Raw genomic sequence first — 27838 nt, forward strand, 5'->3', positions numbered from 1 at the left:
TACATTTAAATTCTTAGTTATGTAAAAGTACAGAAGTATGTATGTAAGTATCATAGTAAAAATACTGCATTTCAATCTATCTGGTCGAAGTGGGGCTAATTTTAATAACTTTATATACAATAATGCAACATATATCTGTTGATATATTTTGAATCTCCAAAGTAACAAGTAGCCTAACTATAGTTGTCACATTATTGTAGAGGAGTGAAAAGTTTAATATTTCCCCTTGAAATGTAGTGGAGTGGAAGTACAACGTACTTTACTTGTGTATTTTCATTTTATGTAGTATTAAGTACAATACATGACTGACAAAATAAACCCCTAAAATGTATATCTCAACATGTTTTGCTGCTTTGGCTGCATTGTCCAGAGGAGTAGCATTGCAATATAATTGGTGTTCACTGTCTGCACCTGCACGACAGTGTCTGACAACACGGAGCAGGCCAGAATCAAGAATTTGCTTTGCTGCTAATGTTTGGTGTCTTGTGCAAAAATAGATAGATAGATAGACACAGAACAGAAAATGTAAATGGATGCAACACTTGGCCCTGCACAATATGTAAGATTTACAACAGGAAAGTCAGATTCTCTCTGCTACGTTATATTTCTGTATTTAATAAATAAGAATCTCTTTACTCTTTACATCATTTATAACACAGTAATAGTCTTTCCTCATTGCTGTTTGTATAATCTAAATCTGAGAAAACTGCATACATACCATGGCACACCCTGTTTTAATGGGTATTACTTCCTGTCCGATAGCGTCATTTAATTGTGACCATTTTATTTTAAAATGCAACAATGACATTTGCAAAGTTCTGATTCTCAAATACATGTGGCAACCACATTTTCAAAAGGTGTAAGTGCAAAATTTGGTGCATAGCATTTTGCATTAAGAGTTTTGAACACTGAACCTCTTACACAAACTCAAACAAATTAAGAGTCAAACCGCTCTGACAAAAATATCTTAACACAAGGTTCACTTACTAGCTTTTTCCAGAGTTTTCAACTGCATCTCACAGTCTTCATGTTATCATGTTCTACATTTCAAAAGTACATTTCTTATCCAACTACTTCCAAGGTCAAAAATGAACTTTCACACTCAGCAAACTTCGATTATTGTAAGCATGAAAACACCACTATACTTTGTAAAGGTTCCACATCAACTCATTGTCTCACTCTTTCTGCTGACTTTACTCAAACTTTTTATTTGTGTTTTACTGCCGATGCTTTTCATTGATCCCCTCTCTCTTTTGTCAGTCAGAGCTGTTCTACTCGTCATTGCAGACCCCGACTCCATCAGCCTCCTCGCTCTCTTCTCTGTGTCTGCCTTGTCCAGAATGTACTCCTGAAATCAAACCCTTGGTTAGTTAAAGGTTAGGGAAACGTAAATTGTTAGTATATTAATAACCAACTATTTTCTTAAGATATTACCTTCACCATGTCCATCATTGTCAGTATGTTCATCTTTTCCAGGGGACCATATGCTGCTAGATAACACTGATCTGCAAGGCTGTTGATGGCCATAAGCAAGGTTCCCACTTCTTCAACCTGAGTGATAACGGTACATTATTTCTATTCAATGCTCTACCTGCAAAAGGGTAATTTCCACCTTATAATCTTGAAGGCATACCTTCACTCGGGACAGGCCTTGCTCCATCAGCAGGTTGACCTCCGCCTGCTTGTTCTTCTCTTTGAGGGTTTCTAACTCACTCTGGAGTTCAGACAGTTCCTTATTGGCCATCTGCAACACACATGGAAACTCTTAATAGGTTGATCATTCAAGCACTGTCACTTAAGACAAATTGCTGTGAATATCTGTGTCTGACCAGTTTTTTAATGCTGTGCTCCTGCTTCATGGTCAGCAGTAGTCGCTGTCCCTGCTCCACCTCCTCCTCCAGACGGCCCAAACGCTGCAGCAGCTCCTGGTGGGTGATGGACAAGGTCTCATGGCGCCGAATGATGGGCATAACCAAAGATTCAGACCCATTATTAAGGTAAGCTGAAAAAGATGGTCCATTTTACAGCCAGTTCATGTAAAAGTTCACTCATGGAGGGCAATCAAAGTCAGTTTTGAACTTACTGCTGGGGAGATAGTCTAGTGTTTTCATCAAGTAGTCCTCATAGATTTTGTATTTTGCCATTCTCTCCTTTAAAACGTGTTGTCTGTGAATTGAAATATGGTAAATCTGCTGTAAAAAAGTGACTTAATGAGCATCATCCTCACATTAAGGCTTTGGTTTAAAGTTCTCACCTGGTTCTAAGTTCTTTCAGCTGTTTTGTCAGATCTTCTACCTCTCTCTGTTTCGACATGTTCTGCTCCCGTGCAGCCTCGTACTTCTTCAGCGCTCTGCGTCGCTTCACTTCATTTTCAGCCACAAACTTCTGAAATTTCATCGCCCTCTCTTTAGTCTGGGTGAACAAACCCCAACTGTATTAGGACACTTTAAGTGACAGATATCTACTCCCCAATCATTCTTGTGTTCAAGTAGTTTTAGGAGATGTCAACTCACCAGCTGTTGTTTTATTTCCAGTTCAGACCTTCTCAGAGTTAGAGCCTCCACGCTGCTCTTAAACTCCTGCCGCTTGAGTGCAAGTTGCTCATCCACCTCAGCCAACTCGGCCTGTTTCTTCAGAACCAGGGTCTTTTGCAAAGTGTTCACTCCTGTCTCGAGGACTCTGCTGGAAGTCTACACACATAAAAACACCATTAGCTGCACAAACACTAAAACGCTTTCCATGTACTAAAAGATCCTAAAGAGTCATCAGAGGCAACAACGTGTAATTTTCTGTATTATTTTAATATTATATAATATTTCTTAAATGCACAGGTTGACATCTTATACTTACTTCTGTTACAACAGGTATGTGGTTAACATTTTCCTGCTTTCTATGTCTGAGGAGAGAATAGATTTTCAGTAACAACATCATTCAATGGAAACATTCGTGAATGGGTTTTTAAAGAGAAAGGAAGTTGAAGCACAGGCCTCTACCTGGTGTCTTCCGACTGTGTAACAAAAATGTTTTTTATTCTGTTCTCCACCGTCAGTTTTAGACGGGGATCGCTGCTATCTAAGACCGGAAGAGAAGAAGTCGTCATGTTTTATATATTGTCCAGGAATCCCGACGAGTAGACAGTTATTCCACGTTCGGACGATCAGAGGGACGACGAGGGTCTTTTCCGGATGTTTTTCCTGGATTTGTGTAGCTGTTGCCTGGGAAACGCGGGCGAGACAACAGGGAATGCGCCGGTATCGTTCCTCCGTTGTCATGGCAACTGCCAAGGAGGCGGTTCTGTTTTATTGACTTGAATGAGAGGCATAGAAATGAGATCGTCAAGAGGTCCGAGACGAGGAGGACATTAAGAGGAATCACTCCGATCTAATTCCCGTGAACCAAGTTGTACGGAGGACCTAACTGTGGGTTGCTGACTCTGAAGTCCAGGACGTGTTTGGGACGCACTGTTACATGATACATTCTGCTACTCTGCAGACATGATAATAATAAAAAGCATAAATAGAAATAAAAACTTTCCATTAAAGATCCCATTCAGTCATGTTTTTAGACAGACAGATATACTAGATAAAATACTACTTTTGAAATGAAATTTATTTATTTATTTACATCTATTACCTCTACCTCAAAATTCCAGAAACTTTTAGTATGCAAATGTTTTCCATTTCGTGAGTTTATGTGGTGGATGCAAGATCTCATTGAAAGGTCCATTCTCAGTGTATGTGAACTGGAGGTTTCAAGTTTCCACATCACACAACACACAAACTAGTTAAACTAAACCCCGATTAAGCAGAGAGAAACTTTCCTCCTTCAGCAGATGAATGTGAAAACAGCCTTTTAGTGTCTAACTCTGCTGATACATCGTTCTGCACAGAGAAGCAACAATTAGCAAAACACATTTTTGAGTGGAGGGGGCCTTTAAAAAATATCACATTTGATAGGCTTTATGTCATAACAGGAAAAGCACATGTTTAACTCAACTTTCACTGCTTTAGTTAAATAACCAAGTGTGTCTTTGTTGGCCTAAAATGTGGAGCTCCTCAGAAATGTTGAAACAGCCTCAGAGCTAGTCTACATAGTTGAGTTCCTCCAGCTGTAAACAGATACGCTGAAGGACTTGTTTGTGTCAAAGAAAAACCAGAGGCCACTTCCAGTTTAGATGCAGGAAGCATTTTTTGCAAACACTTCCAGAGAAGTGATTGTGAAACAAAAATCAGCTGTCATTGTTGCATGCTTGTTTTTCACACTTCATCATGTCACAGTAAGAGCTGATACAACAAACGGATATTAGATCGTGTTATAGAGGTGCATCAACACATTTGTAATGTTAAAGCAACTTCTGTGACGGAGGAATCAGGAACACTGTCACAAGGGTGAGTTGAAGTCTTTAAGTTATGGTTCAGGCTTTAAGGAAAAGTTTTACACAAATGCTTAAATATCTCCTCTTTCTGTGTGTGTGTGTGTGTGTGTGTGTGTGTGTGTGTGTGTGTGTGTGTGTGTGTTTGCATTTCATCTTTGTTTTAATAACAGCATTTTCTTAGTCCGTTAATCATAGTTGAGCAAATAAATTGTAACTGCAGCTTCATGTGTTATTCTAAGGACATCTTTCTGCTGCATAACTCACTGTAGCACTACGCACGACCTCACATCCGTGTTGCCTCTGGAGCAGCAGAATCAAGTGGAATCAAACACAGTTGAACATGCCCTTAAAAGGCATCTGTCCTCATTGCTTGAGCTGCTGCTCTCTGATGTCTGCCAGTGCAGACTTCAGCTCTGTCAAATGAGCTTGGTCTCTAATTCACCCAGTATGACTACATAGTATGTGTGTATTTTACTGTGTGTGTCGGTTTATTATCTTATATTTTAGGGACTTTGCAAACTTGTTAATACAATTGCTGCTATTAGTGTTCTGACTTCTACTCTTCTAGTCTGGATCATCGGCCTCATCACTGGTCTATGAAGACGACAGCAGCACACTGTTGGATGTCCGGGTCCTCAGACTGGACGACACATCTCCTGTGATGATCGCAGTCAGCAGATCCAGGTCTCTTTACCAGACACTAAACAATGATATCAAAGACAGGCTGGCTGTCTACTCCCTGAGTCGCCACACTTCAGCCAACTCAACAGTAAACTTGCTCAGGTGAGGAAACATGATATTACTTTAAAAGGCACTTTTTTTATAAGAGGTATATATATATATTTATAGTAGAGATGTCCCTTTACAAATAAATATATATATAACAATCCCTGAGTACGATCCATTTGAAATGTTAAAATTTGTTATTTTATGTGGTTAAAAATGATTATTTAAATTCTATATAAATTGAAATAAAGTAATTTAGTTGTTTGTTTGTTTTACATGGCATGGTTATAAGTTGTAACAGTTGATCAGTGTAATTAGTCATCAAAAGAAAACAGCAAAGAAAACTGTAGGTTGTGATGTTGAAGTTTTGTCTGTGCTAAATATTTGAAGGTTAGACTTGTTTGTGAAATAATTTAAATATGTGAGGCTGATTGGCTTAGCTCAGGACAGGTGACTATTTCTCCAGTGGTCAAGTGCCTGAAAATGACCTTAATGTTAAATCTGGTTCATGTGAGGGGAAATAAATGTTTAAATCACATTTAAAAAATCTTTCTAATCTAACTTTTGGTGTTTACAGCAACAAGCTGGAGTAGTTAACAGTAGTTAACCTACACTGGAGGGGAAATGTGACAAAATGATATTCCATTATTATAATTATTTTATTTCAGCTAACGTGGTACACGTTTTTCATCTAAAACTTTAAAAATACACAAACAAAGAAAAGAGCTGCTGCTGCTATGACTTTAATTTCTGATAGATACCATCATGTGGCATGTGGTTGGTCAATCACAAAACACCTCCCTCTTGTGGAGAAACTGCAGCCTGCCAAATGTGATGTAGTGAGTTAGTGAGTTTGTTAGAGGCCAGTCTGAGGTGCTTCACATCTAAAACAACTGCAGCATGAGCTCTGCCCAGAGGTTATGAACATGAATAACTATGTCACTGTCCCCACGTGACTCTGCAGGCACTAACAATATCTGGTTTGTCTTAAAGGAAATTAATCTGTCTGTAGGAGTTATAGTTTTGCCGGACAAATTGTGCAGCCAAAGCAACGTTTTAGTTAGTTAAGACACAATTTGCTCAATAGCGCCCTCTATAGGATTTAATGTAAATGCTGTAAAAACAAGGGGTTCTCTGTGCATCTTCCAGCAGTATATGCAGCTGAATCGGGTGCTTCTTGGATCAAGGACAACAAACTGAATCTAAACTTCCCTTGGAAGTTTAAATTTCACTCTTTTATTTAAACAATTTACACAATTTTCAAAATGTGTCAAAAAAAAATTTAAATTAGAAACGTTCACACACTTTTCTTGCGGTCAGTCATACGTTTCTAAAGGAGGGGTGAATGAATAGTGACTGATGTATTATGGTGGATCTATCTTTATCTTCTGTAGTAGTCATTGTTATTCCTCATTTGGGCTTTCTCTCTGGTACTAAAGGCCTATTCTTCCAAAATTCCCCTTTAAGATTATTTGATTATCTGGATGTTTAATGTGGCAGCCAGCCAATGAAATAAAGGCTTCATTGCAAAGAAAGACATCTCGTCGTAGACTGCATTATCTCCAGTGCAGGGCTTATCTCTGGATGTCCGAGTCTCTTGACATATATGGATAAACCCGTCACCCTGCTGCCTGACAATGCGGTCCCAAAATAATCTGAGAGGGCACAGTTGAGCCCCGCTCGAGGCTGCACGCTGCTGCTGCTGCTGCTCCGCCGCGCTGTGTGGAGAGACACTGCCGTGAAATCTAGCAGTGGATCATCAGTAATGACGAAATTCAGCTACTCTGAATACTTATCTCAGTTCCGTAATGCTGGAGGTAAATGTAATAATGTTCTGCCGCGACCGCGAGGAGATAGGAGGAGAGGAGACGGCCACAGCGACGTCACGTCAGAGCCGGAGTGAGTCTTTTGTTGTCGTGTTTGACACTGAGGCTGCGCGCGTGTTTGTGTGTGTTGGGGGTCCTTGTGAGCGACTGAGGTCTTCTGTGTCACTGTGGAAGAATATGAACGAGACATGTTTAATCTTGATTGATTTAATAACATACCTAACATGCCATAACATACATACACGAGTTGCTTATTTAGGTTAAATAAAGCCAAAATAAATGAAGATAATCACCTAAATGTAAAGATTTAAGGTCAAACTGTGCTGATGCGTGTCTAAAATTACACGTTATCACATTTAAGTGTAAGTGAATTAAAGTGGGGGGGGTTTTCTCCTTTCAAGGGATGTTGACCCGGTGGTCTTTGCCATCAGGAGAGGGGATGTGGAGGCTGTTAATGATCTGGCAACATCCGCTCCTCACAGCCTGCTGAAGGAGAACAAAGATGGGTGGATATCTTTGCATGACGCTGCCTACTGTGGACAGACGGAGTGCTTGAAGACCCTACTGAGGGGTATGACATTGAAAGCATTATTGAGGGTCAGTTCAGTTTGAATCACATAGGCTCAGTGTGATAATATAAGAAAAGAAAACAGAACAATTCAAAGAGGTGTTTTGGTGCACTGTTTGCATATTTTCAAAATGTTAAAGAAGTCACCCAGCTGGTTTGTGTGATATGTATGTTTTCTGCTCCAGCCCATCCAGGTTCAGTCGACAAGCGTACCTTACAGGAGCAGACGGCCTTGCTGCTTGCTGTGTCTTGTGAACACTTGTCATGTGTGCGGTGCCTTCTGGAGGCAGGCGCTGACCCCGACATCAGCAGCAAGAACAAAGAAACGCCTTTGTACAAAGGTACAGCTGTGAAATCAATTGAATACAGCAGAACTACTTAGAAAAAGCTGTAAAAAAGTATGGATAAGTGTATATCAGCCAGGTATTTGGCAGAAATGACTCAGTGTCTTGTGTGTTTCTGTAGCCTGTGAGTTGCAGAATGTGGACATGGTGAGCCTCATTCTGTCCCACGGAGCCACTGTGAACCAGCGGTGTGGTCAGGGTTGGACAGCCCTCCATGAGGCTGTATCCAGGAACAACACAGAGATCTGTGATATACTAATAAGAGCCGGGGCCTCAATCAATCCACCCAATACCTACAGCATCACACCCCTCATTGTAGCAGCTCAGCGAGGACACATGAGGGCACTGTGTTACCTTATTGGGAAAGGTACCTTCCTGCACAAAATATTCCTCCTTTTCATGTTTCTGATCCCCATTTAAAGGTTATAAAGGACTCATGCTTTTCTGTAGGTGCAGATGTGAACATGCAGACATGTGATGGGGTCACAGCGCTGCATGAGGCCAGTAAAAATGGCCACAAGGAAAGTGTAGCAGTGCTTTTGACTAAAAACGCAGACGCCAACAAACCTGCTAACTCAGGACTGCTGCCGCTGCATGTTGCCGCCCAATATGGACACCATGAGTAAGTTGAGATACTATAACTTGTTAATTAAGTATTATTATAATAGAAAGTATTCAATATTCAGATACAAAATGTGTGGTCATAATGTACTACTGTAAATGGAGCTATGCTAAGAGTTGTAGAAACTGCTTTGTATTTGTTGTCTTTATGCGTTTTGTGTTATTAACATCCTCCCTTTGTGTCCAGGATTGTGTCCCTGCTTGTCTCGGTGACAAGTCGAGCCAGGCTCCGCCACAGTTGTATCAGCCCCCTCCACCTGGCAGCAGAGCACAACAGACACACTGTGGCAGCTGTGCTACTGAAGACAGGTGCAGATGTCAACGCCACACTGGCCCACAGTCACTCCATCCAGTACGCTGATCGACGCGCAACAGCCCTCTACTTCGCTGTTGCCAACGGCAGCACAGAGACAGCGGAGGTGTTACTGAACGCAGGCGCTAGTCTAAGCCTGGACCCAGTCAGTCCTCTTCTGGTGGCTGTCCAGCAGGGCTGTGTCAGCACTGTGTCCTTACTGCTGGAGAGAGGGGCTGATGTCAACGCCAGAGTCCCGTCTAATGCTACTACGTTCCCTGCTGTTGTTGCACTTTGCATGAATAATCTGCCTTTACTCAAGTGCCTCTTGGACAATGGCTGTGACGCCCTCTCCTGTTTTACCTGTACACATGGCAGTGCCCCTCACCCAACATCAGGAGGATCCCATATAAGAACTGGCAGCAATGGATATGTTTTGCAGAATGACAATACGCTTCCTTTAAACTGCTGTGAGTCACCAGAGAGAGCAATACAGGTGTGAAAAACAAGCAAAAACAGCACCATGCATTTCACAATAACTGAAATTTGTATGGTCTTTGTAAATAATTTAGCTTTTTTTCTGATTTGCTTCTTCAGTTCTGTGAGTGGATCTCAACGTCAGTCATGTGTAAATGGGCAGGACCGATCATAGACCTGCTGCTGGAGCACGTTGGTCATGTTCGGCTGTGCAGCAAACTCACTGAACTACTGGACGGCCGGGAGGAATGGCTCGCTGTAAAGAGGAAGTTATGTGAGTATCAGACAAAATCTCATCATTCACTTACATCACATGCAAACGTGTCTCTTTCACTTCCTCACACATGCATACAACACAAATGTAGTCCACAAATAAGTGACAATCCTCTTTGTCTTGTACACAGTGTCTCCTCGTCCACTGCTGCACCTCTGCAGATTAAGGATTCGGACCCAAATGGGGAGACACAGCCTGAAATCGCTCACCAGCCTACCTCTGCCAGACAGACTGATCAGATACCTGAGCCTGGCTGACTGACTCTAAGATGAATGTCAAGCAATATAGGCACCAGAGATGTGACTAAATATATCATTTTGTGTTTCTTTTTTTAGTTGCCATCTAATGTCTTGAATCTGTAAATGGTCCTCTCAAAAAAGCAGTTCTCTATGTATAAAATATCTATTTATAACATATGTAATGTGACAGTAAGTTTCTTTTAATCTGTCTGTCAGAGTGTTTTGTAGTTTCACAGAAACGCTCAGTGAAAGTCAAAATGATCTAACGCCTAAAGGAGTTCTTGAAGGGAGGTTGAATCATTTATTTAAAAATAAAAGTCACTGTTTCAAGTGTGCCTATCAAGCATTACTTTGACAAAGAAAAAAAAGCAATCTATGCCCCACATTCTATTCTCATAGTCGAAAGAGAAAACTAAAACAGGATGCTTTCATTCATTTGCGTGACTTTTGGTACTTAAAAAAAGAACATCATCACTCTCTGTAGAAACCTAAAAGTAGAAACCTTTTGAACTTACTGTCAGTTTTCAGATGCTTGGAGGCATCAGACTGCCATGAAAGTGAACATGTTGAAGTTATTCTGCAAGTGCAACTTAGTTCTTAAGATTTAAACAATAAAATTAGATGAAGCAGTCCAATAAGTGCTTGAGGAAGTGTCCCGTGTACAAATGTTGAAAGAGTGTTGAACACAAAATGAAAATAATTAGTCCTATTTACATGTTTGTGTGTGGCTGGTCCATTAGTAGGGTCATTAAATGAATCCAAACACACTGAAGATCGGTGACTGGACGGTGGGTTTGGTCGGTATGGGTTTGACCACAACGTGCGTGTGAAGTTTCTGTCCATAAGGATGCTCGGGTCTCTCTGTCTCAGTCCCTGCTGCTTTGCTCCACAGTCCCAGGGTCGGATGGGGGACTACAATGTGACTGTGGAGGACCTGGTGTCCGTGGTACTGGAAGGGGCAGCAGCCGCACACGCTCACACAGTGGTGAGAGGTCAGGTCCAATTTCAGCGTCTCTTTGTCCGCGGAGCTGCGTCGACCTGACGCAGACAGACTGGCCTTCGCATCATCATCATAACTCCTTTTCCTCTTTTCGTTTTCACTGATCTCAGGTGTGCCGGCGGGGTTCTTTCTCACTCCTAAATGTGAGTGCTCCCTCTTAGTTTGGGTCAACTTGGGTTCCTCCCAAAATGAGGCCGGTAGCTGGCGTTTCCTCATAGGCACCTGCTCCACAGCGCTCCCCACGGTCTCCACACCTTCAGCACCCGAGCCGACCTTCTCTGCGACCTTCACACTCTGGTGAACTGTCCCCACCGGTTTGGCGCACCCATACTCGGCAGACCTGTGCGTGTGGCACCTTGGGACTCTGGAGTACTTCTGGGAGAAACGCTTCAGTTGTTTCTGCAGATATTTCCTGTGATCCACGGAGCGTCTGCACGGAGCTGACTTGTCCAAGGCCGCTTTGATATCGCTGGATGCCAAATTCACAAAATTCAGCAACGTCTTGACCTCACTGTCTGCATTTGCCATTGTTTTTGCCAAAGACTTCGTTCAAATCAGTCCATGTTAGAACTTGTAATCCACCATCAAGATCTAAAAGGAAACCAGAAAACAAATTTTAGTTTTTGGTAATTGTCTATATAGGAACTCTCCAATCAAACATAAACTGGAAGTGATGCCTCAGAGAGTAATAACCCTTTACTCACCACTGCTGGGTGAATCCACACTCTCTCGCAGCCACAGTCCAAGCACAGTCTTCTCTCCAGCCTGCAGCAGGAGCACTTCAACAAGTTGAATGAATATAAACTCCTTGTAGTTATGGTGCTTTCCTTGAACCAATCAGCGACCCCAGGCCCCTCACAATGCACCCCAATCAGCCTCCAAGCGCCCTGGTATCGGATTCTTCACCATTTCAAATTGTTGTCATGGAGATCTGGAAAAAGCCGCTGAGGGGATGCGATATTTTTCCTACACGGTGATTTCTGCGCGTTGACCAAACATCCCCTAAAAGCCGGAGTGTGCAGGAATAAAACTGAGTGCAAATTCAGCTGAAATATGCATGCATGCTGACTTTACTCTGGAGCTGTTAACGTTGAGTTTGTAACATAGATACCCCCCCCCCCCCCCCCCCCCCAAGAGTGATGTCAGCTGTAGGATTTGGTGAGGGGGGATCTAAAGAGTGCATAACCATGGAAAGGGGCTTGAACGCTCAAGAATCTTGTCTTTCTGTTTGCCCCCTCAATCGAGCGACACAAAGGCTGAATTACTCATTCAAACCTCGCGGGACAAAGGGAAAGGAGCTGGATAGCACTCCTGCATTTGTAGTCAAACATTTAGAGACTTAAATCGAGTCGTCATGAAGGAGAAAGAGTCGGACAAAGCCCATAGAATTGCCATCAGCAAACATTTTCCTGTGTCATATTATGGGGTCTCCATGGCTCCCTCTGGCCCGCGGACAATAGCACAAGTTTGCACACTCGAATACTGTCACCCTGCCAACGGCAACAAGGGCCCAAAACAGGACAATCCCCCAGAGAAAGCATGGGCTCCGCGGGGAAGGTTGCAATGGAGGAGGAAAAGGGGGACTTGTGAAATGCTAATTGAGCTTCATCCCCTTATTGAAGTGGAAAGAGAGTACCTATCGTCCCATTGAGCCGCAGCAGCAGCAGCAGCAGCAGCAGCGGAGTGAGATGTGAGGAAACGGTTTGTCTGGTAAGTAACACCTCATGCTTGTGCACCATGCTGCCTTCAAAGCACACACCCTGAACCCCTCTAGCACCAGGACAGAGAATTAAAAAAAATATTGTGCAGTCTACATCGAGGTTACAGGCCATTTATTCTGCGTGAGCTGCAGGCTGCATGATTGATTGCCTCATTCACTCAGTTCGGGGTTGTCTGAGGAGAGCCCTGCAGGTCTATATGTGCTCTGACTGGTCTATCTTTTAAGGCGGTGCATCCCTCTTGTTCTGAAGAGGCAATGGGACCCTATTGTCCTCCTTTTCTTCTTCTTCTCTTCACCTCTCTGTTCAGCTGAAAAGGCCAATTAACAATGGGTCGCCCCTCCCCACGGCCTGTCACCCCTCTCCTGTGTTTTTGAAGTGAGGGAGAAGAAAGAAGCATAGTGGCATTCATAAATCCCACAATGTGTCGCTGTCCTTGTGCCAAGACAGGTGGACGGGATTGTTTGTCCATCATTTCAAGATATTTGGAGGGTTGCTTTATAGGACTTCTGAAAATGTATGCACTGTCAAAGTTTAAGTGTCACTTTAACTGCTGCATGTGTGCACCTAACCTGCATATCTTTGGTGCACATGCAAACTGCACTCAGAAAAGGTTGCAGCCAGGAAGTGTTTGGGGTCTCAAATGATGCACCAGTGATGCTACAAACTACTGAACCATCATTCCTCACCATGTTTGCACTCTGTAGCAGAAATCTATTTAGTAGAAGCCCAGTGGAGCTCTAATACAACTGAAATCTGATTCTGTCTGTACTAGCTCCTGGGCAGAAGCTGTCCAAGATACATCCATTAGTGGAACTTTCTATGGTAAGCCCTTTCTTTATTCTTTATTTAAATAGCTAAAATAAGAAAACACTGTATTGTTCTGCAGGGGAGAACAAAGTGTTACAGCAGCACAGAAAACAGACCAGATAAACAGACAAGAAAGATGAAAACAGAGAAAAGAAAATGAGCTATATACAGCGTCAGGCTATTCAGATCCATAAAGATAATATATGTCCCTTTAGGTCATGCTAAAATAGGAATCAGATCTAAATGTAGAAATATCAGAGGAGACTCTATGTGCGTCACACGACACACATCTACGAATTCCAGGAAATTAAGACTGAGACTTTGGCTGTTGGAGATAAATGCGGATTGTTCTCACATCTTCTGGCCCTGTGAACAGATGATCATATTTTGGGAGAATATATCTTTAGATTCCTGAGGACATTAAGCCAGTGTATCTTGGTATCTTGTATCTGATTGATAACAGAAGAAGTGATGTTAGAAAGCGACCTGCATCTCTGTGAGATTCTTCTGGTTGGCTACAAGAAAGCAAAAAACAACAACAACTAAAAACTGGCATCTTTAACATTATGCTATGGACATACTAAGGGACATATGTGTGGTGGAAAAACTGGCATTTTCCTGAGGTATAAGGGGGACACCTTTCCCAAAAAATGGGAGAAATGGATCACCTTCACTGCAAACAACAAGGAAGCTATCATATCTGGATCTGGATACATCTAAGGACAATATGGACATAGACAGCAAGACATTATACTAATGTATTCCCCATCTGGTTCCCATGCTTTGTTGATGTTTGCTCTCTATTTTTCTCTTGTAAAATATATTTAAATTGTTATGACTAAAAAAGGACAAAGAGCTATATAGAGATACAAAATAAGTACAGAAGAGTTTACAGTGAATAAAAGATCTATAAAAATCATATCATCTATAAAATCAGTAAATATGTGCAAAAAAGATCCAACTTCAAACAATAGTGCACTCTCCTCACAGTGTTTCTCTTAAAATAATGTCCTTTTCAGTGGTCTGTTAACATATTTATATGGAGCACCTTAATGTCATGTGTTGCCAGACTTCCCCACTAGATGGCAATCTACCTCCACTATGATACAGCCAAGCTGCACTTCTACAATAAAGGAGAAGTACACAGATAGTAAACGAAACAAATAAATGTAGAGTTTATATTCTCTGAACATTGATGTTCTTTAAATGACAGAGGGTTTAAAAATCTCTTTTTGTTTGATGCAAGTAATATGTTAGGGCTCTGTTTGTTTGCAGAAGTGCTGATTAAGTATCTTGGCAAGAATAATAACACTGAAAGACCACAGTAATCTTATTAAGAGGTTTTCTTATCGGAGTTTAAAGGGGCTGTGATGTATGTGGGGCAGATTGCTGCTAGTTGGAATGAGGTGAGGCAGCAGGAAGGAACCAGGAGGATGTAGTGCTTTTCCCTTGTCAGATAATCGATACCGGGACAGACTGTAGGAGAGGATGGACGAGCTGAACCACTGGGCTCACTAAATGGCAGATCCAGGCTCGTTGTACACTTCAAAAACTCTGCAAAACCTCTGCATTGTGTGCGCAAATGCAGTTTAACAGCAGCTGTGGATATTCCACTCTAAAAGTCACCCACAGCTCTTGTGCATGAGCTCACCCCATTACTGTCGGTGAAGAGCTTTTTGATAGGCAAGAGATGTGATAAACGCTCAGCCGCAACAAAAGGCTGTAGGGCTAGATGCTGAATCCATTGATCTTAATCCAAAGTTCTTCGACTAGTTGGCTTCGATGCTGTTTGTGTTATTTGGAATAAGCAGGCTGTGACACAATTGGCTGTCACTTCTGTTATTTAAACCACAAGCAATACTTTCAAACAGAAGTCCTTTTGGGCACGACAAAATGATTGTGGATTAATGAAACATGAATTAGCAATGAAAATGACCCACAGGCTGGGAAGTGTGTTGGTGTACTGAGCAGAGACGCTGCCCCTCTAAAGCTGACACCTCAGCCTCAAGTGTAACTCCCTGCTGAAGGGAACAGTTTAAGGGCTGGTGTTTGGGCTCCACAGCAAAGATCTCTGTAGAAGATACAGAAGGGGAAAGTATTTAAATTGTGCAGGGCTGCAACTAACGATTAAATATATTAAATGTCATAAAGTAGGGTAAAATGACCATCACCATTTCCTAAGTCTTCAAATGTCTTAGTTTGTCAACTCAACAGTCGAAAACCCCAAAGACATTCCCTTTACAATGATGTAAAACAGCAATTCTCACATTTGAGAAGCTGGAACTTACGTATAGTTTGCTTTTTTTCTTTTAGAATGACAATCAACAATTATAAAAAATAGTAGCCTATTTAATTTGCTGTAATCCCCATGTCAATTAATCAACTAATTGCTTCAAATTGTGATCAGTAAAGCAACCCATTGCTAGGGGTAGTTAGTACAAGGACTTTTATAAATGTGGTGATGTCAAAGAATTATTTCCAACAGATACCGGTCCAAACACAATTCCTCTATATTGCTTTATCTGTATTTATGTGTCTTAGTAAATTCCAATAAACTGTGAGTGTCACGTTGGCTCTCTAGTACCATGTCCATGGCTGTGGGCTGTGGGGTAATTTCATAACTGTGCCTAGTGGAGACCACCAACAACATTATGCAACTCTGCTCTTAAAAAAGAAAAAGCTACCCATTGCAGCCTGATTCTTTGCACTCTGGCCTACAGCCATCACCTCTCATGAACCACTTCGATATGGTGTCAAAGGTAATGGTGGCAAGAAATGAAATGAAAGCTTGGGGTTTAAAAATAAACACCCTAATAAATATCTTATAAATGTCTTTGCTGGTGAGCATTAGCAGTGAATGCCAGGTTACATCAGTGTTGTTTGTCTACTTTGGGACATTGGACCACAGAGTGTTCTTGCAGGCACACACAGCACATCAAACATGGGTATGGCGGTGTTTCAGTCGGTAGGCGTCTTGCACTCTCTCTCTCCCTCTCAACCTCTCTCTCTCTCTCCTTCTCTCCCTCTCCACCTCTCTCTCTCTCTCTCCCTCTCAACCTCTCTCTCTCTCTCCTTCTCTCCCTCTCCACCTCTCTCTCTCTCTCTCTCTCTCCTTCTCTCCCTCTCCACCTCTCTCTCTCTCTCTCTCTCCTTCTCTCCCTCTCAACCTCTCTCTCTCTCTCTCTCCCCCCACCTCTCTCTCTCTCTCCCTCTCAACCTCTCTCTCTCTCTCCTTCTCTCCCTCTCCACCTCTCTCTCTCTCTCTCTCTCTCTCCTTCTCTCCCTCTCCACCTCTCTCTCTCTCTCTCTCTCCTTCTCTCCCTCTCCACCTCTCTCGCTCTCTCTCTCTCTCTCCCCCCACCTCTCTCTCTCTCTCCCTCTCAACCTCTCTCTCTCTCTCCCTCTCAACCTCTCTCTCTCTCTCTCTCCACCTCTCTCTCTCTCTCTCTCTCTCTCTCTCCACCTCTCTCTCTCTCTCTCTCTCTCCTTCTCTCCCTCTCCACCTCTCTCTCTCTCTCTCTCTCCTTCTCTCCCTCTCCACCTCTCTCTCTCTCTCTCCCCCCACCTCTCTCCTTCTCTCCCTCTCCACCTCTCTCTCTCTCTCCCTCTCCACCTCTCTCTCTCTCTCTCTCTCTCTCTCTCTCCCTCTCTCCCTCTCAACCTCTCTCTCTCCACTTGACTTTAATTCGGTCTAGTACGCGTCATCCTTACGGACTCGCCTCCACGCATTGTGGGCTTATACTTTCTGCCTGGACCACTATAATAAAAAAATAAAAAAAACATAAAACAAGCAAACAAAAACAAAAGCAAACAAATCCCAGCTGACATTACCGACGCCTTCATAACCACCACCAACCCCTCCCTCCCTCCCCTCTTTTTTTTGTTGGGGGGGGGGGGGGGACTTTTTGAGAAGCGGAGGGTGAATTTGTTTGAGCACACGCTGTCAGGATGAGCTGATGTGAGCGCTGCATCAAGTGCGCGGCGGTGATGCTCCCGTATAAAACAGCCCGCTGTATTTTGGCACAGAGGGGGATGCATCAGTTTAACCCTCGGCTCTGCCCTCCGGACTCGCCCATACAGTATTCAGCCTAGATAAGTTGAGGGGATGTGTGATCCTATTGTGAGGAATCCTGCCGCACGATATTCCTGAGGATCTCTCTCTCTGTTCCGTTTTTTCTTTTTTCTTTTTTTTTTTTTCTCTCTTCCAACTTCGATGGCTTGAGTGGCCCATTTGCACTCATGCTTGCAGCCGAGGAGGGATGTACGGTACGGGCCATCCACCGCCCTCACATTGCACGGAGTAGCGGCGTGATTCAGGTCGCTATCTGAGTGCCAATAAAAAAAAACTACTTTCGAGATGTGAATTATCGAGATTTGCTACTCATTCCACCGGCTCGCCTGTCCTATGCTACCGACAACGGGATTTCAAGAGGAAAATGATTGTGGCATAAACTATTTCTGGAGACGCTTGCCACAAACATCGCCGCTGAACTGGACAGGGTGGATGGTTATTTCCCAAACTGTTCAAGCCTATGTATACTGCATTCATCTGTTGGAAACGCTGCCTAGTATCTTCGAGAACAGCGCAAGAGGAATGCTGGTCCAAGATCTAATGCCATTTACTTTAAGTCTTTGGCCTTTTTTCTTCGGTCATTGCCTTCTCTCACTGTTTTTACTCTCATGCCAGGTAAGGACCATGTTTCAGGCGCGCCACTTGTCAAATTACGCATGAGGAGAGCTTGCACTAATGTAGCTGGAGTTTGATTTACTGATGGACCGTGGATGAGAGCTGTGGAACTGCTCATCTTTTTTTCCCAAGTTATGTACTTATTATGCTTTCAATTAACGTACAATACATTGCATGTGTGTTGGGGTCACCAGTCCAGGGCACACATGTGTTTAGGAAATACTAAACAGGCATGCATGTGTAGAGTTTCCAGTAAGGCATGAGAAATATAGCTATGCACACACACACGCACACACACACACAGAGACACTCAGCTCTCTCTGTAGTGGGAACATGGAGTAGTCAACTGTGTTTTCATGATAACAGTATTCAGTTATCCCACCAGGATCCCTGCAGCAGGCATATGTTAGTGATGAGTATTCTAACCTCTGCCCTGTGCTGCTGCCTACAGATAGTGGTGAGCTGTTGTTCACACGCACACAGTGTTGCCAGGGTTCATGTGTAATGTGATCTGCTTGAGTTTCCAAGTCCACCCACGCACACTCCTCGGGGCAGCCTGCTGCCCACTCTGTTGGTGGGTGGTTTCTTACAGGGATCGGGCTGCAGCCATAGACGTGATACTATTCTGCATGTACTACATACACAGCAGCCCCGGTGACAACAACACTGGAGCTGTAATATGAAAAGAATGCTGAGAGGATATCCACAGTGCTGCTAACTAAGAGGCTGCTGAGTGTTCAAGCATCTCCATTTGTGCTGCACCGTGTTGTGCTGATGGTACTTCTGGGTAATGCGCTGAAGGATGGTGCCTCAGCCGTTTCAATGCCTCTCTCTTTCTCTCTCCCTCACCATAAGGGAGAACTCCAGAGGTCATGCTCACAGACTGTGGCGGAGAAAGTTAGCGAACAGTGCCAGCTGGCATGCCACTGTAGAAGATACCCTCCCCTTCCTCCTCCACCGCCTCCACCGCCTCCACCACGGCTACTGGGCACCACAGGTAAGGCTCCCAGCTCGCACTCCCAGGTTTCACACCTGTCTCTCTCCAAGTCTGTCTGTCTCACTCTCAGTCTGCTCTCACCCCACAGTTGGATCTCATTCCTAGCCAGACGCAGGTGTCAAGCAACTGGCTAGTCTGAAGAAACTGTTTTGACGTGAAGTGTTTCCTTTTTGTGCTCTAAAGAAAATTTGTACCTTCAACCCCCAGAGATTGCTGTGTGAGTGCCGGTGCATGGGCGCAGTTTTGCACGTGTGCCTCTGTGCGTGTGATAGAGCCAGCAGGATGTTGACAGCTGAACACAGGACTAATTTATGCCGGGTCTGACCTTAGGGAGTACCCAGCTGCCTGTGAAATCATGCCTGCTGGGCTGCCAAGCTCAGTGGTTCAGTGGTAGGGTTTCCCCCGGAGGACCCCTGATTAAAACACAGATGAGTTAATTAAATTAGCTTTAATTTGATAGAGATAAGGGGCTAATGAAGCAGCCCAGTACTTCCAGCTCAGTTTTGAAGTTGAGCTGGCGGCAATAAGGGTGTGTGTGTGTGTGTGTGTGTGTGTGTGTTAGTGCTTGCATACAACAAGCGCATATACCTGTGTGGATCCACTGCCTGTTGCGGCAGTTTTCCCTCCGACACTCCCTGTTTCGACCCACTCTGAGATGGTAAATCCTTTGACAGATCGGCGAACACCAGCCTGCTCACTGAAAGTTGATATGATTTGTATGTAGTCTCAAGCACCTTAATGAACAGTGCACTGAAATATGCGACAGGCGCTGCTGATGATGCAGCCGTTCTGAGCTATTACTGTGACTCTTTAGAATCACTCACCCTGAGCCCTTAATATTAAGAGTAGGGAGGAGTACTTAATCATTAAAGACTCAACAGACAGCAGTGTAAAGGTTTTAATCAATCAGTTCCAATGATTTTTGTCCTGTCTGGTCAATTAAGATGGACCTTGCCCCCCACCCCCCCACCTACCCATGTGAGCTACATATGAATCAAGAGTTATAGACCCTTCTGTGAATGTTGCACTGCATGAATGCTGCCAGGACCATCTGACTGGAAGCTAAGGTGGGGGTTTGAATGCCCAATTACGGCCAACGCACGAGTGGTACTCTGAACGCTGCACCTACAGTGTTTGATGCCTCCATAAGCAGCAGTATGTCATGATAAATATGATAAGCAGGCCAATTTTTATTCCTTTTCAGCTTTACACAGAAATGTTTGCAGAGGGTGGAGACACCATGAATAATTCACTTAAAGGGAGTTTTTTTTCCTCAGTTCTCAATTTAATCTATACAGACGCATAATTATCTTGATATTCCTTCAGTAGCCCAATTTGCAGAACGGTTAGAGCTGAAATTTTGCTTTAAACTGTGGTCTTTAAAAATGCAATGATTATGCATAGCTAACATGAAAAACTGGGACAAAGACTGAGACCTTATCTTTCTTCTAAAAGTCTAAAAAAAAAAAAGAGGAAAAATTGGCAATGTTAAGTAAGTGCTAAAAATGGTTTGGAAGTCCTTCAAAGGAGTGTGCTTTATCACAATGAAGTAGATCCTTACTTCTGACTGAATTAAATCCTACAGCCGTTGACAAAACGCAGGATTAAAATGGAAGTTTGGCTGAGAGGAGCTTTTAAATTCGTAGTGACTTATGACGTGGTGTGCTGTACCGGGGAGAGCCGGGCCTTGTTATTTGCTCCGTAGAAATGTGCTGTGTTGGAAAATAGTCCACAGCATTACTAAGGAGTATTTGTTGCTATGGTGTAAACCCTTCCTCTCATTCATAACACAATAACTGTAAATGCAGGAGCTATATATATACAGTGCAGTGTAATTTCTCAGGAGCATAAAACTGGAACAAACCAGCATTCATATAGATAGATATGCACATGACTAAACTGATTTATAGATGGTGGGAGAGCATCAAATGCTGCAGAAAGAGAAGAGGAAAGTTCTGCATTACAGACACGAAGTTGCTGATGCACATAATGTTATTCAACATTCCTGGTGAGTGGTCTTACTCCACGGATCTAATGTGGAAAGAGCAGGAGGTTCCTGCAACAGTAATTGGTGTGGACAAGAGTGCTGGTGTAAGGAGGGCTGACGGGACCTTAAATGATTCATGGTGTCGGGTTGGATATCTTTGAACGTTGAACCTAAGACCTACAGAACAGGCGAGGACACAGCGTCTTCCCAACTCAGAGAGCAGGGAAGAAAAGCACCTCCACGCTGCTCTGTTATTGTGTTGTATAATACAATCACTAAGGATCTAATAACAAGACTCCTGTCAGTGTTGTGTCTGTATTCATTTTGATTTTGAGCTGATTTATTTTGTTAAATGCACTCTATTCATTCTCTTCTTCTACATCCAAATCTCTCTCGTCCTGCCCCCGTCTTCTTCTTCTCTTTTTATTTCTAAGTGGCAGAGCCCATGGTGCCCCTGATGAGGCCCTGGTGGATGGAGATGGACATTGTAGTGCTTGGAACGGTGGGCTGTGCCTCAGTCGTCTTCCTCCTCTCAGCCATCATCATCTGTTACAAGGCCATCAAGAGGTTGGATGCCACTTTTCTCTCTCCTGTTCTGTTCTTGAAGCATTTCAATTAAATCTTTAAAAAATCACGAATATTTTTTAAAGTGATGACAGATTGAAATAGGAACTGTCACCGCCGGGCTACCCAACATATCATGTGTAATTTGACCCATGGGAGGCCGAATTAGCTCTCCTGCCTTCATGTGTGAATGACGCAGGAGGCTTTCGATGACCCTGTCATCACCCTGCTGGGTCACACTGAGGTCAGAGGTTAGATAATAGGATGGGTTGTAAATGTCACAGAGGAAGATCCACTACACCTAGACACCCAGAAACATCCTATATTCTAAATTTATGTATCAAGGTGCATGATGACCTGATACTGTGTTGATTTTAATTTGCATAAGTGTCTAAAGCTTCCTAGAACAGCAGCTTCATGAAAGTGAAAGCAAGAGGAATCCCAAGACGCTGCTGTTGCAGCGGGAACTGTTTCCCCCATTTGGCTTATTAGAGAAAAGGCTGCGTGAGGTTTTAGCCTGCAGCACAACCCAGACCCAATTCTCTGTGTGACATTCAGGCAGCACGGTGTCACACATGCACTCTGACATCCACGTTAATGTTCGCAGACATTTAACAAACACACACACACACGTCCACATCGTGCAAAGCACTGCACATGCACGGGGAGGCATGCAGAGGATACTTGTGTGCACCCATCCATGAACACACAACATCTTTACACACATAGATACATCATCTTGGCATATTTACACACTCTATAAAATATGGCATAAACATTGACTCTCACACACCCATGCAAGAGCAGCCACAGATGTGTGTGCTAAATTAGAGAGCTACTTCGATGTTTTATTTATGTGTATTTACATTGATTTAGTATCATACCTTGTTATATTTATGGAACTATATTAAGCCTGCATGCCAGATATGGCTTTCCTCAGCAGAACTCTATTTCTCCTTTCTTTAAACAACAAATAGGCAAAGTCAGGCAGCGGAAGTAATGGGTGGTTGGCTCAGGAATTCATTATGGCAATTCTCCAGCCCCCTGTGTAGCCAAGGGGCACCTTTTTTAATGCAGCAGTGGTAGGAAAGTGTTGTTGCAATATGGGCTCTAGCCCCAAACCCAAGTCATTATTTATGAATTAATTTGCGCAGTCATTCAGTCGCAGGCCACATCTTTTATACATGCAAGCGGGTCGTGTCCTGAAGCTCTGTGGGCTCTAGACTGCAGACTTTGTGCCACGCCAAGCTGCCCTCCACTCTGAATGAGAAGGAAAAAACACACAGGTCCAGCCAGACTGGCCTCATTAGACATTCATTAGTCACCAGCCAATAGGAGAGCAGTCCAGGAGAAAAATGCGATTCCTTTAACATTTGTCACGGACGCTCTAATCATCCATCGTTCCTGAGAGGAAGGGATAGGAAACAACACAGCGAAAAGGACAGAAAAAATGTTGTCTACCAAAGCAAGCAGAGGCAGTAATTGAGCGTCTTAGTCAATAAGGATGTGAGAGAGGGTTTGTCAGTGAGAAAAACACAGCCAGTTATATATAGCCCTTCCAGCCCCTCGGTGCTCCGGGCTTTCCCAATGAAAATCAGCTGGCCGAGGGCCAAGGCCTGAGCACCACAGACAGCAGAGGAGCTAGCTCTGCGGGTCCCAGCCCTCCTGGCCTTTTGTTATTTTTTATAATCTTTGTCTGCCAGTCATCTGTCAGAAGCAAAGGGGCTGGAAAGAAAAAACACTTCCATACAATTCTATTCAGAGTCCGCAGCACCAGGGAGGCTGGTGTGTGCAAGCATAGAGACGAGGATTCAGACACACGCTGCGTTTCAGTGTTGCTGTGCCATCCGAAGCAAAAGACATGATGCTGCAGTCCAGGCTGTCAGCCATCCAAGAAGCCAAAACAAACAAAACTCAAACCAACTGACTAATGAAGCTCGATGCCTTTCCCAATCACTTACCGCTCTGGGAGGCTTGTCCAAAGACGGATAATACATCACAGCCGGTCCTGTCCAAGGGCAATGCAGTATCTCCAAAACACTCAACCAGAGATACAATAAAAGGAAAATACTTGTCAGGCAAAATGGTTTAAACCCAATATTTACTAATACATTATTAATCTCCTCTGTTTTATTTTCAAAATCACTATACCAACACCATCAAAACTGGTGACAGATTTTTACAGTCTGTTTTTTAATGCTTTTTCTTTGAACCATAGCATGTTACTCTAATTTCCAGATGGCTGGAGTAATTGTAAACAGCTCAACACATGTCCCAATTTTCGCCATGATCCATTCCCCAAACTTCAAACAGGAAAGTGTGCTGTGATTGCACAGCTTTGATATGAAATATTCATCTAACCTGTGAAGTGTTGTGTTGCCACCTGCCATGTGTCAACAGCATGGCATCTATTATTGAAGGCCTCGGTAGAGGTCGGTTTTGAGGCCCCAATGCTCTGCCCTGTGTGGTGGCCCAAAGCGACATGGTCAGTCTGAGCAGAGATTACATCCTGGGAGAAATAAACAGGGTTCGAAGCACCTTCCAGGAGGCTATGGATCCCCAGTGTCAAACAGCATTTTACAACATAACAGATGAAATACTGACCTGTCAGAAATATTCAAAATGCAAATCATTAGTGAGCTACAAGGACAATGCATAACTTTAAACGAATATTGACCTCATTGACTTTCTGTTCCAAGTAGAAGAATTCCCAGACTGGCTGTAAACAATGCCCGTCCCTGCATCAGCCAATCATCTCCCCCGCAGCAGAATGTGTGTTTCCACCCTGGGGCTGGACAGTTTCCTTTTTGAGGTTTTCCCCAGGTCCCACAGGGACACAGCAAGCAGCATCTGTCCCACATGGCCAGCATGTATCCCTTGTGTCCTGAGCCATGTGACTCATCCCAGCTGACGTCCCACAGGATGTCTGAGTCATTGCTTCACCTCCAACAACCCCAAACACTGTAGATTAAATGCAGGGTGCGATGTTCACAAAGTTTCAGCTGAGTTAAGGAGAGTTGGTATTATTTATATGAATTTTATTTTTGTTTATAACATTATAACAAGACTAACAGTCTACAGTCATGCTAGCAGCTCTGTGAGGCTATACTATGTAGCTAAGCTAATGTCGGCATGCTAACATACTCACGGTGTGCAAGTATTTGTTCTTAAACCAAAAAGTATTGGACAAACTGAAATGTTGATCTGATGATGGCACTAAATGAAAAGTTAAGTTATTATGTTTCATTCTGAGGGGAACTTGAATGTCTGTACAGTATTTCATGGCAATCCATCCAATAGTTGTTGACATGTTTTTGTTTTCGTTGAGTTGAAACCCTTTAAAGGCTCGTAAAGATCCTGAGAGTGACTTTGGTGACAGATGGAAGTTTTTCTTGGTGTGTCTTCAACTATAAAACTGGATGAAGTTAAGCTGAGCAGGATTTCTGAGGAGCTCTGATGAACACAGGAGGTGGAGGGGACGGAGGTGGTGCACAGCGCTGAAATGACAGCTGAAAAACAGCTGAAAAACAGCTAAGACAGGAACCGTTTAAAAAAAACCTGACAGCAACAAGATGGTCGTTTAACAGGTGTGGCGAAATCAGATTGGCTTAAGTGTGTGGGAGCAACGAAAAAAGACAGCTGACAAATTGAGTTGACAGCAAGGAGGAAATGAGCATGTGCAAGAAAATTACACATCCTAATTTAACATTTACTAGACCACCAAGAAATATTCATATAACTCATGTTATATTCTAGAGAAATGTCACAAAAAAAACAAAAAAAAAAACACACTTGATGAGCTTGTACATTTTGCATAACAGAAATTTAAAGACACTACAATTTTCAGAATATTTGTATGCATGATGCATTTTTTTAACTGAGATCAACTGAACAACAAGCTAGTCTGTTTTTCGTTGCTGACCTTTGGCCACAAGTGGCAATTATACATTAACGGCATGTGCTAAAATGTAGTTTACTGTACATAAGCACAAGTGCAAAAGATTCCTAAAGTCAGTGAACTAACTCAGTAATTTCAGTCACACAGCAACATCCATGCAAAGTTAGCTAACATTAGCTGTCGTTAGTTACTGGTCATACCAGGCCAGAAAAGGCTGCAGCAGCAAAACCTTTGAGTATATTGAATTGAGCAACAGTGTGTTTTATTGTTTATTAGTTCAACTTTTCATTTTGTAGCAGGAATATTGTGTTATGTCTTTTTTCAAAGGTTACATCGTCTCTTTAAAAGAGTACGTAAATGTTTTATCCTCACCTCTCTGACACAGTCCCAACAAAAACTAAACATAATAAACTTAACAAATGTAGTTTTTCTTGCAGGGCTGTTGTATAGGATTGCATTATGTCATGCATGAGCTCGTTTCACCCTGTAAGGATTCCCTCTCGTAAGGATGCCCGAGAAGGGGAAAAGATTTGTGCTGGACTGGACTGGGAATGACTGTTCGTCAAAGTTGGACTGGTCAGCCAGGGCTTTCAGAGGAGAGGAGAAGAGACACTGAGCGAAGATGTCGCTCAAGGGTCCTCTGTGGCAATGAAGGCACTGTACAGTGTTGAGTGGGACAATGACTGTACTAACTGTATTCAGATCTGTCTCTGAGTTACATAAGCCAGAGCAGGGGAGAGCAGCTGAGGGGGTCGGTGCAGAAGCCACAGTACACTGGACAAATATAATAACCACAAAGGCACCGAAGAGTGCATGAAAAGGGCTGTATTGAATGATACTGGTCTTCACAGGCCAGTAGCAGCAAGGGGATCATGTGTTGTAGCTTTACTTTGCACCAGAACGTACTCATAGAAAGGATTGCATATTACAGCTCAACCAGTGTTGAGAGGGAATCTCTCAGGAGGTTATGTATCGATGTTATTCCCAAGTTGTTTTGACAGCCACACATATACTCATTACTTAGAGGGAAGATTGCATCTACCAGTCAGAGAAGGTAATTGCCTGTGTTGCAATGTATCTTTTCCCCTCCTGTCTCCTTGCAAAAGTGACCTTTGAACATTGAGCTTATTAGAAAGAATCGCTGAGAGCAGCGTATCCACCCAGAGCAGCCCATGAAATCAAATCAGCCTAAAGGTTAACAGTCTAGAAACGGTTTAATGACATGGCCTTTAGCTCACGTCAAAACTCTCTTGTCAAGGAATTTGTCCTCACTTTATGAAAATGTTTATTTGCAGGAAACCACTCCGAAAAGAAGAGAACGGGACAAGTCGCGGGGAATATGCCATGAGCATCCGTAACAAGAAGGCCATGGGTACGAACAACACTGTGGTATAGACTGTCTCCTGGCAGACGCAGGAAGTGACATCACCATTACCGTCTCTCACCTTACCCCAAATACAACAATCCCTTCTCACCCAGAATGCAACAGGGTTTTACCCAAGGTTTTCGAATAGGTAAACCTTCCCTCTTTGCTTGGCATGTTGCCCGGACTGAAGACACCACTCAGCTCAAAAGGAGCTGTAAAAGATGGAAGGAAAAAAAAACCAAGGCAGAAAGGACGGAGAGAAAAATCCACAAACCCCCATGGTGTCGAAAGTGGCACAGCAGGCTGAACATTATGCTCTTAGTAACAGCAAGTGTTGCTGACAGGCTGGTTGGCTGCTGGCTGGAGAGGGACTGTCTGCCAGTCTGCCGCAGATCCAGACCTCACACACTGTTGACATCTGCAATGGAACAACAGACAATACAGCAGCCCCGCAGTCCCACGGGCGGCCAGACATCACACACAATAAATAACGTGCATGCAGTTTTTACAGAGAATGCAACATTTTTTATATTCCAATCCACACACTGTCCATCTTTTGTTCTCCATTTTCGAGACAGATGCTTTGTGAGAGGCATGATGTTCCTGTCGGCCCTGGCTCTGAGATGTGGATTCATCTGACTATGCAATTTAAAGAAATCCATATCAAAAAAGAAAGAGAGGAGCAACGATATCAACATGGGACGCTCTGGTTATTTTACCATGCCAAAAATGCCACCGAAAACTCAATGTAATATACTTCAGTCATTCATCGATTTATTTCCTCTATTTAGTTACTTATCTACCTTTGAATTTATTTTTCTACTTAAAAGGAAACAAAACTGTCTTGTAAGTTACTCACATCTTTACAAATCTTGAACATCTTGATGAATTCATTTTATTTCTTGATAGCTCTGTTTTTTTTAAGTGAATCATTTATAAACCATATAATTCATTTGTGATGCTCCAATGCTTTAAGCCTGCTGTCAGTTTGTTGAGACACTGATGCAGAAAACACGCTTGCTCTGCAAAGAGTTTTGGTATCAGTTGTTCTTGTCTCTGGGTGTTTGAT

The 27838-nt window shown here is 43.1% G+C and overlaps 4 protein-coding genes across 4 annotated transcripts; 2 read left to right on the forward strand and 2 right to left on the reverse strand.

Moving 5' to 3' along the window:
- Window positions 1-761: 761 nt before the first annotated feature.
- Window positions 762-3100, reverse strand: ccdc197 (coiled-coil domain containing 197). The gene is made up of 9 exons (XM_070920141.1): window positions 2994-3100; window positions 2851-2896; window positions 2514-2690; window positions 2255-2412; window positions 2084-2166; window positions 1830-2002; window positions 1634-1744; window positions 1435-1551; window positions 762-1348 (listed from the first exon to the last, which is right to left on the reverse strand). Exons 1-9 carry the CDS (start codon window positions 3098-3100, stop codon window positions 1163-1165), a joined length of 1158 nt encoding a protein of 385 aa, XP_070776242.1. The 3' UTR covers window positions 762-1162.
- A 3766-nt stretch (window positions 3101-6866) lies between these two features.
- On the forward strand, window positions 6867-10345 carry asb2b (ankyrin repeat and SOCS box containing 2b). The gene is made up of 8 exons (XM_070920401.1): window positions 6867-7000; window positions 7329-7498; window positions 7681-7836; window positions 7961-8206; window positions 8290-8461; window positions 8648-9248; window positions 9350-9503; window positions 9634-10345. The coding sequence occupies exons 1-8, from the start codon at window positions 6867-6869 to the stop codon at window positions 9762-9764; spliced, it is 1764 nt and encodes a 587-aa protein (XP_070776502.1). The 3' UTR covers window positions 9765-10345.
- Window positions 10346-10490: 145 nt separating this feature from the next.
- Window positions 10491-11270, reverse strand: LOC139298180 (protein FAM181A-like). Its single transcript, XM_070921084.1, has one exon. The coding sequence runs from the start codon at window positions 11268-11270 to the stop codon at window positions 10491-10493; it is 780 nt and encodes a 259-aa protein (XP_070777185.1).
- A 6405-nt stretch (window positions 11271-17675) lies between these two features.
- Window positions 17676-26798, forward strand: prima1 (proline rich membrane anchor 1). The gene is made up of 4 exons (XM_070921080.1): window positions 17676-17957; window positions 18813-18954; window positions 21376-21508; window positions 26699-26798. The coding sequence occupies exons 1-4, from the start codon at window positions 17676-17678 to the stop codon at window positions 26796-26798; spliced, it is 657 nt and encodes a 218-aa protein (XP_070777181.1).
- Window positions 26799-27838: the final 1040 nt, after the last annotated feature.

This window comes from Enoplosus armatus, chromosome 15 (assembly GCF_043641665.1).
Source record: "Enoplosus armatus isolate fEnoArm2 chromosome 15, fEnoArm2.hap1, whole genome shotgun sequence".
Taxonomy (NCBI): domain Eukaryota; kingdom Metazoa; phylum Chordata; class Actinopteri; order Centrarchiformes; family Enoplosidae; genus Enoplosus; species Enoplosus armatus.

Coding starts and splice junctions, on each gene's coding strand:
- ccdc197 (XM_070920141.1), bottom strand. CDS start 3,100: ATGACGACTTCTTCTCTTCCGGTCTTAGATAGCAGCGATCCCCGTCTA. Junction 2,003..2,083: donor ACTAGACTATCTCCCCAGCA/GTAAGTTCAAAA, acceptor CATCTTTTTCAG/CTTACCTTAATAATGGGTCT. Junction 1,745..1,829: donor AGCACAGCATTAAAAAACTG/GTCAGACACAGA, acceptor TGTGTGTTGCAG/ATGGCCAATAAGGAACTGTC.
- LOC139298180 (XM_070921084.1), bottom strand. CDS start 11,270: ATGGCAAATGCAGACAGTGAGGTCAAGACGTTGCTGAATTTTGTGAAT.
- prima1 (XM_070921080.1), top strand. CDS start 17,676: ATGCTACCGACAACGGGATTTCAAGAGGAAAATGATTGTGGCATAAAC. Junction 18,955..21,375: donor ACGGCTACTGGGCACCACAG/GTAAGGCTCCCA, acceptor TTTATTTCTAAG/TGGCAGAGCCCATGGTGCCC. Junction 21,509..26,698: donor TGTTACAAGGCCATCAAGAG/GTTGGATGCCAC, acceptor GTTTATTTGCAG/GAAACCACTCCGAAAAGAAG.
- asb2b (XM_070920401.1), top strand. CDS start 6,867: ATGACGAAATTCAGCTACTCTGAATACTTATCTCAGTTCCGTAATGCT. Junction 8,207..8,289: donor GTGTTACCTTATTGGGAAAG/GTACCTTCCTGC, acceptor GCTTTTCTGTAG/GTGCAGATGTGAACATGCAG. Junction 9,504..9,633: donor CGCTGTAAAGAGGAAGTTAT/GTGAGTATCAGA, acceptor TCTTGTACACAG/TGTCTCCTCGTCCACTGCTG.